Source organism: Parasteatoda tepidariorum, chromosome 11, assembly GCF_982258835.1.
Source record: "Parasteatoda tepidariorum strain Cologne lab strain chromosome 11, Ptep-v5.0, whole genome shotgun sequence".
NCBI lineage: Eukaryota > Metazoa > Arthropoda > Arachnida > Araneae > Theridiidae > Parasteatoda > Parasteatoda tepidariorum.
In genome coordinates, this window is record NC_141765.1 from 17034522 (window position 1) to 17047601 (window position 13080).

Consider the following 13080-nt stretch of genomic DNA (forward strand, 5'->3'; position numbering starts at 1 on the left):
AAACTATTGCATAAAAAGTTATTATTATAATAACTTTTGACAAGGTTATGAATATAAATATTCAAATGCAAGAAATCCTTTAAATATATGGACAAACAATCAACTTAAATGTTATTGATGATTACACTAACTGAGTCACTAATAAATGTTTTTCAAAATAATATTTTTCTTAGTTCAGTGTTTTTGTCAAAAATAAATTTCTGTACAATGTTTATTTTCCTTTAAAATGATTTTTAGATTAGACTGTCAAAAAGACAATGAAGGCCAACTACATATAAATGATCATGGGTAATCACATAAAGGTTTTAAAGAAAAAATTGTTAAGTGACTGTTGAAAAACAAGAATTTTCATGATGGTTATTAATACAGTACAGAATTAATTATCTGGAAAGATTGGGACCATCGCCATTCCAGATAACTGATTTTTCTGGTTTTCTGAATTGCTACAAAATGCTGTTTTTAATTGTCTATAAAAACCCCACCTTAAAAAAATATTTAGGAATAGTTTTTTAAAAAAATGAAAAACTGTAAATTAATACACATAAGTTTAATGAGATAAAAGAAAAGAACATTTATTGAAATAAAAATATATACAAATATAAAATGAACAAAAGAGATAAAATGAAAAAAAAAATATATATCAGCATTTACCTTTAAAAAACTCATCCATATTTAGTTGACAGAAATTTGGTTTTTGTCTCATGAACAACTGCTGAATCTTACATTTCCTGATAGTGTAGGGAACTAATGATTATTTCTGAAATGATGGTTAAGTAAACATCTTTTAAAAAAGGAAAAAAAATTGTAAATTCTTACAATGAAAAAAACTTTTAAATGGCAGGAAAATTTATTGAATTTTATCTGGTTTTCCTGTTTTCTAATTTCTAAATAAGAGGTTCTGTTCTGTACTAGGATTTATAATTTTAATGTTATAAAGCATAGGATAATTATAAAGCAGGAAGTTTATAAAGAATAGGATTAACAATAATTAATGTCGCAAGGATTTCTAATACTGAAATCTAAACCTATAAATTTACAGATATAAAACATCAAAAATAAAATTTAATGTGCAAAATGTTTAAATTTTGGCTCTCATTGAGACAATTATTGCAATATATAGTAAAGCCTGTTTATCTCAAACTTCTTTATCTCGAAAACCTCTATATCTCAAAATTTCTAAATTTCCTTTAATTTACTATTTAAAATCAAATGTATTTTCCACGTCTATCTCGAAGTGTAATCGAACACAAATGCCCAAACAACATAACAAACAAAGAAGGTAAGACATCAAAAATCTTTAAAAAGATTAGTTTTAGTGTTAAAGGCATTTAAAATTTTTTTTATGTAAATAGATATATTGGTATAATTAATTTACAGAAATGCCTATATTTCTCTACTAAAACAATTAAAGTACTTATAATCGAATTTCTTAATTAAATTGACTTTTTTAAAGTACCTGTATAACTTGAAACCTCTTTATCTAAAATTTTTCGCCTTTCCGAAGAGATTTGTGATAAACAGGTCCGACTGAATTATTATTTAGAATGAATTATTAATGAATAAGTTATTTAAGTAGATAGTTATTAAATAGGAGATTTTTTTGTACATTAAATTCAATATCTGCATTTTATCTAATACCAAGTGCCTTTAGGTAAAAGTGTAAAAAGAGAACATTCAAAAACGTTATGAACAATGTAGCTTAAGGTTTTTGTTAAATTTTTGCGTAAGTGATAAAAATAAATTGCTTGTATTTATTACTGTACCTATATGCAAATGTAAGCAATTAAAGGGTTGGGATACTTGAGGAAAGTGTTGATGTGTTAGAAGGTACTCTGTGGTAAAAAGATTATGAAAGAGACTTAAAATTTATTATCTGAGACTTAAAGGTTATTAAAGTGATAAAGGTTTATGAAACTTTATTATTCTTTTACTATTCTTGGGTTACCTACCTACTTATTCTTTAAACTTGGCTCTCCCTTAAGTTATTACTTCTTGAAAAATAAAAAAAAATCTTATTTTTTTCCTGCTTCAGACTAAATGAACTGAAAAATAGCAAGAAATTTGAATTAAAAATAAAATTGTAACATTGAAGTAAATAAAAAGTTTTTTTGGAGGGGCAAAACTTACCTAAAGTTTATTCAAACTATGCGATGTTTTTAATCATTTATGTTCAAATTAAAAAAGTTTACTCTATTATTATAATTAATTGTTGTGTTATAGCTAAGTAAATCAAAATCTCAAGAGAGTGGGATACAGTGTCCTTAACTGTAAAGAATGGTTACATGTAGCTTGTATCACCAAAAGGAAGTATAATCATAAGTTTTACTTCTGATTTTCCTTATTAAAATCTCTTTCAAATATTTTCAATTAACCAAATTATTTGTGATTTAAAACATGTATTCAAATTTTTTTATGTTTTGATATTTTTGCTTCTGCATTTGTTCTTCATATGGGGCTTTTCTTGTTATTATATTTCAAATCGAAAATTCAAAATTATTACTCTAATATTTTTTTATCTAACTGTAATAATGTAATTATATGATTATTTATGGCTATTATATGATTATTTATGATAATAATGAGTATTTATCTATTACAGAATAACTTTTTTTTTCACCATAAAATCCATTTATTTCTCAATACCATTTATTATACCAAAATCCATATAATACCAAAATCCATTTATTTCTCTTATTTTGCCAAATCTAAAAATTCCTTTTTCATTCAAATGTAAAACCAAGGTAATTACAGTGATGGGATTTAAATAGTTTAGGATCTGGTATGGTGGAAATCCTTTTTCACAGAGTGTACCCTCCATATTTTAATCATATTATACTTGAAAATGTTTATTCCATTTATTTTTCATTATTTTCTTTAATGTTGTTTTGTAAGACCAATTTGTTAAAGATTTATAAAAATTATTTTTACTTAATTTGTCGCATTTGAGTTGAAGTATGCTTTTACTTCTGTCTCTTAAAGCTGCTTGCTAGTATTATTTTAAACTTCCTCAATGGCTGCACTTGTCAATTTTTCACTTAAATTACCTGAAGACTTTTGCTTATGAATTCAGTCAAATTTGTGTTAATTTTCTTTCAAAAAGACGACCTATCCTAATCTTTTTAGGGAGGAATATTGAAACCATTCTTTGATCAGGCGTAAAGAGTCCCAAACTTTAACTAGATGTATTGAAATTGATTTAAATAAGAAAATAGAATTTAGGAATTTTTATATTTCTTATTATAATATAAAAGTGGCTATTAATTTTAAATCTTATGTAATTTAGCAACATGTAACTCTATTATTTAGTTTTTTAAGTTCTTATTTTAAAGTACTTATTTAAATATAGTAAATATTAAGAACTGCACACTCATACCTGCATGTACTGGTAGATATTCATTGCTCGATAATTATATTCTTTACACAGCTGCTTCATAAAAATAAAAAAATGGGACCTGGTTTTGTAAAAAATTTTTGTTGTGAAATAAACAGGTATTGTATGCATCATATGATCCACCTTCCATTTTTAGGATTAAAAGGCCCCATAACCTTAATATTTCCTAAGCAAAGTCCTCTGCAAATTAAATGAGTATGCATTTCTTAATTTTTCGAAATTTCTAAGGACTTCCATGATAGAGAAAGGCATGAACAACTTGTAGCTGTATTTAACTAGAAAGATTTTTTTAGGTGTCACACAAGTTTTGTTTATTTATTTATTATTTTTTTGTGATAGAAAGGCACTAAAATCTTCTAAATTTCTTTTTTTGGAAAAGGGCTTTTTTATATTATATTTAAATATTTGTACTGGAATTTTGATAAATTTATATTGAAACAATTAGTATTAATGTTTTATTTCTTCATGTTCTTGAAACTCACTTTTGTCCTCTAGGAAAACAAAAATCTCTAAAGATTTCAGCTGAGTCCAACAGTTCTTGTTTACAATTTGTTAAGGAATATTTCCTAACAAGAATGAACCAACACAAAGATTTGCATTCAAGGTACAAGTGTTTTTTAAATTAAGACATTTAAAACTTTGATATTTTAAATGAATTATTCCGTTGATTCATTTTTTTTGTTGGTTAAAGAGCTTTAATAGTATTTTCATTTGTTTTGGAAATTTATGAATAATTTGGGAGAGAGTATGGTTGTACCAAAAGGTTAAGAGGCTAAAGTGTGACCTGGTGCTTATTTTTCATCATAGGATAATTCTGAACTTTTTGCATTAAATTCATTACTTCACAAAGTTTAGATTTAAAACACTTTTTAGGAATAAAAGTTTTATTGGATATTATAATTTCGTGAATAGAAAATAAGTCTTTTGTTTTGTCAAGCATACAATATTATTATTTATGACTGTTACAATAATATGAACATGGTTTAGAGCAATTTATCAAAGTTGTATGACTAACTAAGTGCAGTATTTATCTATATTTTAATTTCTTAGTGGTTTAAAAGAACATTAGTAAGAAAAATGGACCCTACGTTTACTGACTTATGACAATATGGTCAAGATCATCTTGTTGATAGCACCAGCTTTATTGCACAGTTGTATCGTAAAACTAAAGATAGAGACCTAGACCATTAACCTAGAAATGTTATTAATTTGAAATGTCAAATTTAAAATGGTAAAATGACAATTCAAATGCAATACTTCTAAGGAAGTGGAAACAAACATTAATTAATAATACGGAAGATAAATTAGATACACTTATAGTCATATTGTATGTAACTAAATTATGTAAAGGGCGTAAAAAACTGATCACCCTGAATAAATTTTGATCTAATGATAGGATCTTCACGTTCTAGGACTCAATCTTAATGGCTCGAAGGGGTGAAAATATGGTCACCAAATTATTGGAACCATATTCTCCAGATTTGATACGTTTCAATAATATTTGCTGATGTATATGAGAGAAGTTCAATCTTGTTTAAATAACACTATTTTATTTGTTTCTTTTTAAAATATTCAAAAATAATGGTGCAAAACTGTTCACGTGTTAAAGATAGTTTAAAAATGTTATGCATTGAAGATTATTCAAATATGGCATTAGTTAAATATATTGGATTAAGAAGAATTGGAGGTGAATTGTTGAAGTGTAGCTTTAGAGGAACACCAAATTATCTGAAAGTTTAACACAAGTTCAATGTAGTGCACTAGAGAGTGCAAATTTTTTAATTTTTGCACCAATATTAAAGAAAAGTTATATTTTGGATGAAAGTATTTCATGAATTGCTTATTTAATAGATAAGCTTATTAAATTCAAGATTTCTTGTTTAAGAAATCTTTTGAGATAATTAAAAAAAAAAAAAATCCTAAATTCACTAAAATATATCATGCTTTGCTCTATATAAAGGCTAGAACTCTGTGAGCTTATGTTAAGAAATTGATAAGAAATACTTTTGTTTGAATGCAATTAAAAATTATAATAGAATTTAATTTAATTTTCTGACAAATTTTTAAATGCACATGATAAGATTAGTGGAATAGCATGATATATTTGTTTTTTAAAATTATGCAGTTATTTACAATTTCCCATTAAGTTTTTATCATGTCAAGGTTTTGAGATCTGTAAAAAAATGGGAAAAAAATCATATACTTTAATTGCGTATACTGGAATAAGCAGCAATTGCCCTATAATTTCGTGTCTTTCCTTCGTACCTTCACTTTTGTGAACCTTGTGTGCTTATTTGTTAAAATATCGATGTTTCTTTATTAAATTAAATTTTTTCTCACTAATTTTTCTTGATTACAACTTTATTCTTTTAGAGCCTTAAGCAATAGTTATCGTATTTAAAACTAATAAGAAAAAATAATTTTTATTCAAAAGTGTTTTAATATCTAAAGTTAAAGAATTTGTTTAGTATTTAAAAAAAATTTAAAAAAGGAAACAATCCAATGACTTTTCCATTTAGTGTATACAATATAAAATTTCGGTGAGTTGTTGAAAGTTTCAGGTATTGAAAAGGAAATTTGATAAAGTTTTTATTAAAACATCTGTAGAATTGATCAGTGCTCAAAATATAAACAATGCATCCTGAAAACTTTTGATCTAATGATCAGATTTTCACGTATTAGGTGCATCTTAATGGTTCAAGGAGGTGACCTCAAATATGCTAATTAAATAGTGCTGACAATATCAAGTTAAAAATCAGGCACAAAAATTAACTTTCTCTGAATAAACATACCTTTTTTTGACAAATTATGATTAGGAGAATGGTCCAACTTTGGACCTCTCCCTTTACCTAACTATTGGAAACATATATCCCTAATTGCAGATATCTCTTATATTTTGGGGGTCAGAAATCCGTTCAACAAAAGATATGTTTATTCTGAGAAAGTAAACTTTTGTGCCTGATTTTGTAACTTGAAATATTGTCTGCACAATTAGCATATTTGAGGTTACCTGCTTGAACCATTAAGATGTATCTAGTTCCTGAAAATCTGATAATTTGATCTAAGGTTATTCAGAATGTTTCATATGTATATATATATATTTTGTGCACTGTACATAAGAACTAAATATAAGTCTTTGGATATTTAGTTTTTGATTTTATTGAGCATTCATAGTAATGCTATGAGTTTAAATAAATGAAAGAGATGTTATTAGATAAATTAATATTTGTTTTCTTTTAAAAGCAAAAAAAAAAAAAAAAAAAAAAAAAAAATATGGTAGTGTCAGAAGTCCTTACATAAGAAGTTATAAGTCCTAATGCTTTTTTTTCAAATTGTTACCACTACTGAATTAAATATGAACATCTTGTTGACAATCTCCAGATAAATTTAAAACTGATTCATTAATGTTTCTTTTCGTGTTTTTATTTTTTGAGTAATACTAAATTTGTTTTTAAAATATGCCCTATTAAATTTATTTTTAAACATCATAAATCTATTTTTTTTTTAGAAACTTATTAAGCAGTTAAGGATATTTAATTTTATTTTGTTTTTCATACAGAGAAATGGTTAGAAGTAACGAAAATTATACTGCAGACTGTTTTGATCCTTTTCTCTATATTCAAAAAGCAGAAGAAAGTTATAGGAAAGGGGAAATGTCAGCCGCTAAATTTATGGAATTATTATCAGGAAATTGTCAGGAGTTCAACAAGATGTTTTTGAGTAATTTTCAAAATGAGGAAGTAAGTGTTTTTAATTTTTATTTTAATCATTCAGATTTTTGTTTGCATAATTCTTTTATATACAGTAAAATCCTGATTAAATATGGAACTGTGGGTAAGTGAATTCAAAAGCTAATTTACAAAATTACCAAATAAAGAGATAAAACAAGTAAAATATTCTTGAGCATTTTTTAGGGTTAGTATTTATTTGTGTTAGGTACTTGCTTAAAATTTTTCTAAAAGTGAATTCTTTTCCTTTTTTTCAAAAACAAGCATGTTTTTGTTTTTCATTTAAAAGCACATTTTTTAAACTTGTTGTTGAAATTCATTCTCTATGTTTTGTCGTATAGTGAAGCATCATGTTACCCTTTAAGATATTTAATTGTGCTCTCAATAGCCCAGAAAATTTAGACCATGAAGAAGGTCAATAGCCGCTAATTTAAAATTAACTGAAAATGTCATAATACCATGTCTATGATGTGTAGCATCTAAATTTCTCCTGCAGGTTACATTTTTATATGGGAGATCAAAGATGGCGAGAAGGTTAAATGGGATTAAAACTTAAACATTGCTCTCTGTGCAAGTGAGATATTGTTTCCAATATATTTTTTTATAATAAATAAATTAAAACTAAATCCAAGACAAATGAACTAATAGTTAAAAAGTTCTTAAGGTTTTTTGTAAAAACAGTATACATTTTGACTTTAACCTGTTTAGGCATCAGATATTGCTATTTGATCATAGGAGGAATTGTTTGCTCCATTGGTTCATTTGGCGGAGAATAATGCAATGCTGATGCAATAAATAGTGCAAAAGTTATTTAGATATAAATACTGTTTTGTATTTATACTTATTTATGCATCTGGCATCATATTTGCTTATCATTTTATCCTCTTATAGCAGGTTATTTATTCAAGGAAGTCACTCACAAACCTTAATATCTTTTACCATTGTCTTCAAATTAATCATGAGTTAGAGCAGAATTTTGGCTAGATTTTATGCAAAAGCTACCAACTCTAGAACTCTGGGGGCTTACCATCTTGCATTGTTACCTCACATAAGTTTTTTGTAGTTCTTACTTAACTTTATCCCCTTTTTTTCTTTAATCTCTTTCTTTTAACCTTCTTCTATTGCATTAATACTTACTTGAAACAAATACAAATTTCACAACTAGAAGTTTGAGCAGTAAATCCAATATTTACGAGGATGCATCTTAATGAATGACCAAGATGTTGATCCTTCAAAACCAGTCTTTTAAGTTTCTCTTACTGTATTGATACTCACTTTTAAAGTTGTTCTATTTAACAGCATAAGAAATGTTACATGAATGCAACTTCACTTTTTTACAACAGTCTTTCTGTGAACATGTATGAGCTTTTGACGAGGATTGCTCAACAACATTTTGTATATTCAAATGATCAATTGCAAAGGACAATGCAGCTACTTAACAGTTAACCTGGATTTGTCCTTCGAATTTATAGTTCTATTGTCAATTACTTTTCCCACCACATTTGTTACCCGGAATAGTCTTCAGACAATTCTCTGAAAAATTCTTTCAATTGCAAGTTTTCTTTATTTGTACACAAGAAACAAAAATATCACGTTTGTAACAAGCAGTGGAAAAGCAGCAAGTGCAAGCTTGTTTACTATGATAGTTTTCCACTCAGAGTCTAACTTTACTATCTTTTATTAATGATTTGTCATCAAGCAATCTCTTACATATAAATTCTCAATTTAAATTTTTGAAAGTTGGTTTTAATAGCCATTTAAGAAGAACCACTTGAGAGATCATTAGTGAATACACAACAACATTCATTTTTCTTATTTTAACACCACATATTCTCAACTGGTTAAAAAGTAAATTTATTTCCTGAATTACCATGAAAATAGTAATGTTTGTGGAAATTCAGTAACTGTTTTTTTATGCACAAAAAGTCTTTTTCTTATTAGAATGTGGTAAATAGTTTGTTCCTTTATATAAGTAGCTTTCAGTCTTTTTCATCTGTGAGTAATAATAAAACTTATCAAAGACAGTATCGAAGTATACTCTTTTTCCGAACAGGCTCTTCAAGAGCTATACTCAGAATGGACTCTCTTTATCCTTAATATTTAGCCGAAGACGCAGCCTTGAACCTTCTGAACCCCACAACAAAATTTGAGCCATCAAATTGCACAACGCAATATATTATATAAATTGCCATCATTCAAATTTCTTTGATGGCTTTTTATCAGATTTCCAGAGTTGGGTAAAGTTCAACAAATCACGCTCCACTGTTATGCAGAAATGAATGAAGAAAAAAGAGAACCCAGAGTTAAAAAGGCACTTGTATGTTTAACTTTTTTAAGCTCAAATGTAACATCCAATCAGAACATTTTGATTCTATGCAGATTGAATGCTGATGTATATTACAGACTTAAGACAAAGCTATTATAGAAGAAGCAAAGAAATGTCATCCTTTTTTTGTTTGTTTTCTTAGATTCAGCCAGAAAAATCTATAAAAAACAAATGCCTCTTTTGCTTAGATAGCAAAATCAGATATGTAAATATTTAAGTCAAAATGTTTCATTTTGTTTTTATACAAAACCTTTATAACTTCTTAACTATCAGTAATTTTATTTTATAACCCTCGTTGAATAGCCGACCCAATTTTGGGTTTGCAACTACAAATGTTCAACTCCGCAGCCTTATAATTTAGAACCTTATGTTATTCAGAAGACAAGGCAACTCCTAGATCAAATATTGGGAGAAATTTGCCTTTGTGGAGGACTTTTTGATGAAAATACCCCATTTGCTTTACATGGAGAAGAAAACCAAAAAAAACACCCATGGTTAGCCTGGTGGCAAAGGGACGCTAACCCAGGATCCGTCTACCATGAGGATATGATATTTTACGTCAGCACTGTGGTCTGTGTAAGCCGGGTGCCGAATTCGAATCAACCAGCCGTCGCTGAGTTTCGAACCTGGTCCACCTCATTGAAAGGAAAGCGCTCTACACCTGAGCCACCAGAGCTCTTTTAGTTATTTTTGCTATAATTCGATTTTATAGTATCCAGTGTAAAAAATACATTAAACACAATACATCAACTTTATCTTACTTGTTTAGTTAGCAATGCTTAAGTTTTGCCCCCATTTGACCCTCTCTCTCATTTTTTAATTAAGCTTGTGGAAAGAATTTAGACTTTTTAGGATAGATTGTACAGTCCGCAAAAAAAAAAAGATATCACCCTGAATAACTTTCGTTCTAATGATCGGATTTTCACGAACTAAGTGTTAATCTTCATGGTTCTTGGGGGTGACCTCAAATATGTTAATTAATTAGTGCTAACTATTAATTAAGTTACGAAATCAGACACAAAAACGTACTTTCTCTGAATAAACATATATTTTTTCTTACATATTTGGATTCTTAACCTTCAAAATATAGGGGGTAGCCGCAATCTGGGAAATATGGTCCCCATAGTTTGGTCAGGAGAGCGATTCAAAGTTCGTACCCCTTAATGTTAATTTCACTTTTTACGTTTTTAGTCATATTTTAAAAACTAATAAAGCAATTCGAAGAAAATTTCACCCAGTCATAAAACTCATTTACCCAAAGATAATTTCATGAAAAATATAATTTTTAATAATTGTTAATTATTTTTTATTATTTAATTAAAATAAGGATGAAAAATTTTTGAATTATAAGGTATGAATTTTTTTATACCATATTATTCTAAATATTTTTCAATTGAAAAATCTAAAGTTTCAACTGTTTTTATTTATTAGAAGCTGAGAAAAATTAAAATTAATTATTTTTAAAAAAATAATTTGGCGACAATGAAGAAATGATTAAATGAGGCGATTAATATTAAAATGTGATAAACTTGCGAGGAACTTGACTTCGCGCGCTTAGCATAAAATTTCATTCATATTTTTTTCGCTAATAATCGTTTGCTTATCTTTTCATTTTTATTTTTTAAGCTATAAAATACGATGTTTCTTTTTTAGTCGTCTAAAATTCTATTTGCAATTTAGTAAAGAAATTTGAAAAAACATTTTATTGAATAAAATACATTTTATTCAGAGAATGTGGAGTTTTATAAAAGCATGCTTCTGATAGAATATGATTATACAACAGATTGTGCTTCTTTAATGTGATTATTTTTTATTTTTTAGTTTTTTTTTTCTCAATAACTGATAAAATTTCAATAATATACATACGAATGAATAAATTTGGAATAAAATATTCATAAATTTCTCGAATATATATTTTATAAATATTAATAAAAATACGTAGTCAACATTTTTAAGCATCTCTCACAACATCGCAAATTTCTCAAAATCTTATAGGGTAAACTAACCAGTGATGGGAATACTTAAGCTTAGCTTGTCTTTAAAAAAAAATCATAAAAATTTCAAAATTTGTAATTTTAGCTAAATGACGTATTTGTTATTAAATGCATGTCGACATATTTGTTATTAAATGCAAATTATGTAGAAAAAATTTAGATAACTTACATAATATTGTTTTAAGCTTTAGGTGGTTTAAATAATAAGTAGTAAGATAACCAAGTGAAGGAACAGTTCTAAAATTGAATAAACACTAAATTTTCCAGTGAATGAACACTTAATTTTGAGAATGTTTGATGCTCGTTAGGAATCCTTAGGCCACACAGATATCTGTCGCCCTGTAGATGCCTGAATTGACGGATGTTAACACAGGCGGGCATTAGGAAAAAAAAATCTTTTAAGTTTTCGTGCCCCCATTTCAGTATATTAAGGGCCTTACGAGCTCTGTTTAAAAAGAGAGTATCATATCAGATATATATATATATATATTTATATATATATATATATATATATATATATATATATATATATATATATAAGAAAACAAAAATAATCATAGTAGCAGTATTTGGTGGTAAATGTAACTTATCGTAATTGAAGAATATGCTGTGCGACATTTTATGGTGAATTTGCGAACGTAAGTTTCAGAATGTATCGAAACATGTGGATGCTATTTGCTAATCATCTTTATTCAAAGAAAACCATGTAACGTAAATATCTAGCAAAATGAAGCAGTTTTTTAAACAATGAATCATACAATATGCAACATATTATTTCAATATCTTAATCTTAAACATAAAATATTTCAATGTTTTTAAAATGTCACTAAACATTCAGCAATTCATTGAGTTATAGAAAAAAGAAATATCGTAAATTATAGAAAACCTTGTGAATGTGCATTAGAATTACTATACAATCTACATTTTATTTTTCAAGCACTTTTTTTTTCTTCAAACTTTCATGCCTAAAAGACTCGATTAAAGCTGTAAAAATCATTATCCCTAAAATTTTGTATATAGCTAATTTTGTATATAGCTAAAATTTTGTATAAGTTATGTTAATTTGATTTTAGTATGAAGTTCTCGAATAAACATAGCAAAAATAGCATAATCTAAATAATATCAGATAAAAAGTTCATGTATTTAAATTCTAAAAACTTATAAATCGATTCAAATTTTCTTTTCAAAGGAGAATAAAATAATTTTTTTTTATTTTTTTTTTTTGCTTTTTGGACATAAATGAACTTAAAAATTGTTTATTGCCTAGAAACTTCGAGATGTTTCCTATTAACTATTAATTAAACCTCTCAGAGCAATCACAAAACATTATTTCAACTTTTTTACAGTCAGAAATTGGTTGCCTAGCAACCTAGTAAAATTAAGCATTTCTCTTTTGAATCAGTCAATGGGTTATCTTAAAAAATTTATTTGCGCAGGCGACTTTTTTGGCGGTTTTCTGGACTATCGCCAAATATATAAACCTTTATTGCAACCCAATTTACGACCCATTTGTTTTAAAATTTTGTCAACCCCCCTAATTCAAGTGTCTAGATTCCAAATATGTAAAAAAAAATATATGTTTATTCAGAGAAAGTACGTTTTTGTGTCTGATTTCGTAACTTAATTAATAGTTAGCACTAA

At 26.9% G+C, this 13080-nt stretch overlaps 1 protein-coding gene across 4 annotated transcripts in view; it reads left to right on the forward strand.

Moving 5' to 3' along the window:
* The window catches only part of LOC107451011 (uncharacterized), a 105524-nt gene that overhangs the window by 48787 nt on the left and 43657 nt on the right, over positions 1–13080 (forward strand). For all 4 annotated transcript variants that reach the window (XM_043041100.3, XM_016066963.5, XM_043041101.3 and 1 more), the window contains 2 exons: positions 3887–3995; positions 6951–7131. In XM_043041100.3, coding sequence (XP_042897034.2) covers positions 3887–3995; positions 6951–7131 — 290 coding nt within the window. The remainder of the gene's footprint in view (positions 1–3886; positions 3996–6950; positions 7132–13080) is intronic.